The 5,869-nt window shown below is 39.6% G+C and overlaps 1 protein-coding gene across 1 annotated transcript; it reads left to right on the top strand.

The window, feature by feature from the left end:
- Positions 1-1,731: 1,731 nt before the first annotated feature.
- LOC128186628 (uncharacterized) lies at positions 1,732-4,095 on the top strand. The gene has a single exon (XM_052856460.1). The coding sequence runs from the start codon at positions 1,732-1,734 to the stop codon at positions 4,093-4,095; it is 2,364 nt and encodes a 787-aa protein (XP_052712420.1).
- Positions 4,096-5,869: the final 1,774 nt, after the last annotated feature.

Genomic DNA, 5,869 nt, shown 5'->3' with positions numbered 1-5,869 from the left:
AAATTTTACATTAATACAAATAAAATAACTTTTTTAAAAAATCTGATAAACTGTTTAATTTTTTTCTTTGCCATTTGACATTCATGCATATAGTAATTACACAAAAACCTTTTGGGAAATTTTACGCAGTTTATAAGTAAATCTCTCATTTCACTCTAAAAAGTATGGAACGCCATAATTGTCATTGTCAATCTTAGTAAATAAACGTACGTTTGTTACATTTTTCTATGGAAACCAATTTGTGTTTAAATTCATTATTTTTTGGACCTTATCTTCAATACTGTTATTCATATTTCAAGGTCTACGAGAGAAGTGGGTGTCTCAAGCGTCCAAGTACAACAGATACTATTGTGTTCCATTTCCACCGTTAAGCTTTTTTGAAAAATTCATTCGAGAACTCAGCATTGTGAAAAATGATCCAGCTTTCCAAACTGATGGATCTCTGACATTAACAACAGAGAAAAGAACGAATGAACAAAAACGAACTTTTCCTGCTCACAGTAGAAAAACCGAACTAGCAACGGACGATGAAACTCAACAAGAACGGCAACCAAGATGTCCAATTCATAAAGCAAACCATTCGTTGAACCACTGTAGATCCTTCAGAGCTAAAACCTTACAAGAGAGGAAAGATCTCCTACGAGAAATGGATTTCTGTTATAAATGCTGTGAATCCAAACATTTGTCGAGAAATTGTACTACACCCATCAAATGTGAACTTTGTGGAAGCTCTCGTCACGCTACAGCGTTGCATATTGAACAAAGAAATTCTGAGCCTAAAGCAGCTGGCAAATGGGATAAAGAACACTTTCAGGCAAACAGTAACCCCAGATTTGCTGACGGCGGGGAGAAAACTGAGAGGAAAACTGAAGTTTCCAACAAGTGCACTGATTTGCTGACGGCGGGGAGAAAACTGAAGTTTCCAACAAGTGCACTGAAGTTTGTGAAACTACCTTTAGTGGTCGATCGATATCATGCGCAAAGGTCCTTCCTGTTCGTGTATATCCGTCGTTCAACAGCGAGCAAGCTATCAAGGTGTATTCAGTCATCGATGAACAGATCAATCGCACACTCGCAAGATCCCAATTATTTGACTTTTTTAATATTCAGAGTGAATCTGAATCCTACACACTGTTTTCGTGCAGCGGACAATCAACTTGTAGCGGAAGAAGAGTCAATGGACTAGTAGTAGAAGCTCTTGATGGAAGTTGTCATTTCAATCTACCAACGGTCATTGAATGTGATGAAATTCCTGATAACAGAGGTGAAATACCAACCGCAGAAGTAGCAGATAAATATTTCCATTTACAAGACATAGCCGATCACCTGATGCCACTAGATTCAGAAATCAACATTCTTCTCTTGATTGGACGTGATCTTGGTGATGCACATCACATACTTGAGCAACGCATTGGACCTCCTAATACTCCATACGCCCAGAAACTTCAACTTGGATGGGTTATTGTAGGCGAAGTTTGTCTTGGAAGGACTCACAGACCAGATGTTGTAGTGGCAAACAAAGTGGCAGTTATGTCTGATGGAAGAACTACCTTATCTTCCCCTTGTCAAAACAATATTACTGTCAAGGAGACCCTACCTAAACAGATACAGTGTGATGCAATCCTTAAACATCCACAAAGAAACAAACCAATTGGACAGAACATTTTCTAGACATCTCCTGATGATGACAAGCCAGGACTGTCTGTAGAAGATAAAGAATTCCTAGCCACTATGGATAAGGAGTGTTGTCGTGACAATAGTGGACAGTGGGTTGCACCATTACCGTTCCGAGAGCCTAGATGCAAATTTCCAGATAATAGACAACAAGCACTGAGAAGAGCCATTATCTTAGATGCTAACCTTAGAAAGAACCCAGTCAAGTGCGGACACGCAGTGACTTTTATGAAACGCATTCTGGATGCAGAACACGCAGAACTAGCACCACCATTAAAGAAAGATGAAGAGTTCTGGTTCTTACCAATCTTCAGCGTATACCATCCAAAGAAACCTGATCAAGTCAGAATGGTGTTTGATTCATCAGCTCAGTGTAATGGGGTGTCATTGAACAACGTGCTTCTATCTGGTCCTGACCTAACAAACAGTCTACTTGGTGTTCTTTTGCGATTCAGACTTGATAACATCGGAGTTATGGCTGACATTCAGCAAATGTGTCACTGCTTTAAAGTGCGAGAAGATCATAGGAACTACTTACGTTTCTTCTGGTACTTAGATAACGATCCTCAGAAAAAATTAGTGGAATACAGGATGTGCGTCCATGTCTTCGGCAATAGTCCATCACCTGCAATCGCTACATATGGGCTAAGGAGGACTGCAGAGAATGCTGAATCAACCTATGGAAGTGATGTCCGAAGTTTTGTAAATCGCAACTTTTACGTTGATGATGGGTTGATTTCGTTGCCATCCACACAAGAGATCGTTAGCCTGATGAAGAGAACTCAACAAACCTTGTTGCAAGAAGGAGGACTTAGACTTTACAAATTTGTATCCAACAGCAGTAATGTCATGAAATATTTTCCTACTGATGACCTAGCAAAGGACTTGATGTCTCTCGATCTATCGAAGGATATTCTTCCCATACAACGCAGCTTAGGAATAAGCTGGAATTTACGATCTGATGCATTTACCTTCAGACTCTCCTTAGACAAGAAACCGTATACACGCCGTGGAGTCCTTTCTTGTCTGAATAGCTTCTATGACCCCTTGGGATTTGTTGCACCAATTCTCATCAGAGGGAAGTTACTGCTTAGAAAATTTATTGAAGAGTCTACAGACTGGGATCAACATTTACCTGAACAATACCAAGGAGAAAGGGAGCAGTGGAAACAACAACTATGGTATCTAGAAAACCTGGAAATTCCTCGTACTTACCTTTCCGTACCTACCGAAAAGCTCCTTCAGAAACACGTCCATGTGTTTAATGATGCGTCCGAGGAAGCCATTGCTGCAGTTGCCATTTTAAGAGCAGAGGATCAAGATGGTAACTTTCACCAAGGACTCATAGTAGGGAAAGGAAAAGTTGCACCTAAGAAGGCAGTCACCATCCCTCGTTTGGAGTTATGTGCTGCAGTGCTTGGTGTTGAGATCTCTCAGATCATTCACGATCAATTGGATATTGACCCTACAGACATTCATTATCATACAGACAGTAAAGTTGTCCTTGGTTACATCTACAACAGAACCAAACGTTTCTATACTTACGTCAGCAACAGAGTACAGCAGATTCATAAAGTCTCCTCACCAGAGCAATGGAGCTATGTTCCTTCAGAACATAATCCTGCAGATCAAGCAACTAGACCAATCGCAGTTGAAAATAAGAAAAACAGCCCATGGCTTTGTGGTCCGAAACGATGGTTCCTTGAAAGTAAAGACCAAGGCAAAACAGATATATCTGATAATGACGAACAGATGCCACAAGAGTATGACCTCGTAGACTCAGAGAATGACAGAGAGATTCGACCTACGCTAATAGTTAAAACATTGCACATTAAAGAACCTTCCATTGGAACTGAAAGGTTTACCAAATACTCAACCTGGGGAAGTTTAGTTTCAGGCATTGCACGCTTGAAACATGTTGCAAGATGTTGGAGTGGAACAATACCATGTAGAGGATGGCATATCTGCAACAAAGCGAAAGATGTTGACCTATATCTTGAAAGAGAAAAACACATCATTCGAGCGGTCCAGGGTGAAGCTTTTCGAGAAGAGATCAGAAGTATCAGAGAAAACCGAGCTCTCAATAAGAAGAGTTCACTTGTAAAGCTGAATCCAGTTTTAGACCATGATGGTATTTTGCATGTAAGAGGCCGATTGATGAAATCAGAGTTCGAAGTCACCGAGAAAAATCCTGTCATTATTCCTGACAAACAACACATAGCTACTCTGTTGGTGCGCCATTACCATCAGCTGACCAAACATCAAGGACGCCACTTCACAGAAGGTTCAATTAGATCTGCTGGATATTGGATAACAGGAGCCAAGCGTATCGTGTCCTCGGTGATATATAGCTGTGTGACTCGCAGAAAGATGAGGAGAAAACCAGAACATCAATTCATGGCTGACTTACCTGAAGATTGATTAACACCAGGACCTCCATTCTCAAGTGTAGGAGTGGATACCTTCGCAACTTGGGAAGTTCTTGCACGTCGAACTAGAGGAGGACTGGCTCATGCAAAACGCTGGGCTGTAATGTTTTCATGTCTCTCATCGCGAGCTGTTCACATTGAAGTCATCGAAGAGATGAGTTCCTCATCCTTCATTAATGCACTTAGGAGATTTGTTGCTATACGTGGAAGCGTTAAAGAGTTTAGATCAAATCGTGGCACAAATTTCGTTGGCTCAACAGAAAGTCTTGGAATTGACGCTATAAACGTAGAAAATGGATCTGTCAAGAAGTCTCTTCTTGACAACAGAACAGTATGGATATTCAACTCACCACACTCATACCACATGGGTCAGGCGCATGGGAGAGAATGATAGGCCTTACAAGACGGATACTAGATTCATTGTTGATTACTGGTACAGCAAAGAAGTTGACACACGAGACCCTCGTTACGCTCCTAGCTGAGGCTAGTGCCATTATTAATTCAAGACCACTAGTGCCAGTTCGAACCGATCCAGAGTACCCATTTATTCTCACTCCATATACCCTTCTGACCCAGAAAACGGACAAAGGAGGAGAACCGCCTGGACCATTTGACGAGAAAGATGCCTTCAAAGCGCAATGGAAAAGAGTTCAACTACTCGCACACCTCTTCTGGAAACGATGGCGTAAGGAATATTTAGTCACTCTTCAAAGTCGACAAAAGTGGACACAGCACCAAAGAAACCTATCCGTCGGCGATGTCGTTTTATTGAAGGACAGTTCAGCCCATCGCTGTGACTGGAAGATGGCAGTAGTGGATCAAGTGTTCCCAAGTGTGTCAGACAAGAAAGTCCGTAAAGTACAACTTCGTGTGAAGAAGAATGGCGTTAACACATTCTACACGCGCCCGGTTACAGAGACTGTGCACTTGATGGCGATTTGAATATTTGTAACAGTGCTTCATGTTATTCAGAACTGTTTGGTATTCTGTTTTGTTTGGAATTTTTGGTTATTTTGTAAATATGTTGGATAGTAATATCTAAAGATATCAGACGGGGAGTGTATTGTTTACAAGATTTTGTATGCTTGTGTATTTTGCTAAAGTTTTATTATTATCTAAAAACATTTAGAGTTATCTTCCATTGTCATTTTGATATGTTGGGGTTTTTTTGGCCTAATAAATATCACTGGTTTGGTCCAGTTTCATATTTCAGGATATGTTGTGTTGCTTATTAATTGTCTTAATATTATATCATAAATGTTCAAATAAATATTGTCATCCTTAAATTACCAAATAAATGATCCAGGTCATCAATCGGGAAAGGCTTTATCATGATGAACATAAGAGAAACATTAATCTGATTATCTCTTCATCACTCATGGTTTCAGTTCCTTACATAAGTCTTATATTTTTCCGCATTGTGTCTTGTATTAGGAATGACCTCGTTACATGTAACACATACCAGTGATGTTCTCATCTCTCTTGGAGGTTTGAAAAGTCTGTATTAAAAAAACCAACTGATATTACTGGTACTATTACTTATAACATATAAGAAGGACTCATATGAAAGGATGATTTTAAGAAGCTACATGTAGACAAATAAAATTCATATAGGCATATTATGAAAGCGTATGCAACATAGACAGACAAAACCTTCTATAAATGGATTATTCTATATAAAAAATTTATATCAGGTGAAACTTGTCAACATTTTATTCTAATCTTGAAAATTTAAATTAATGTTACTTAACTTGACAATTTCATAT

Source organism: Crassostrea angulata, chromosome 6 (assembly GCF_025612915.1).
Source record: "Crassostrea angulata isolate pt1a10 chromosome 6, ASM2561291v2, whole genome shotgun sequence".
NCBI lineage: Eukaryota > Metazoa > Mollusca > Bivalvia > Ostreida > Ostreidae > Magallana > Magallana angulata.
This window is presented reverse-complemented; position numbering and strand designations above follow the sequence as displayed.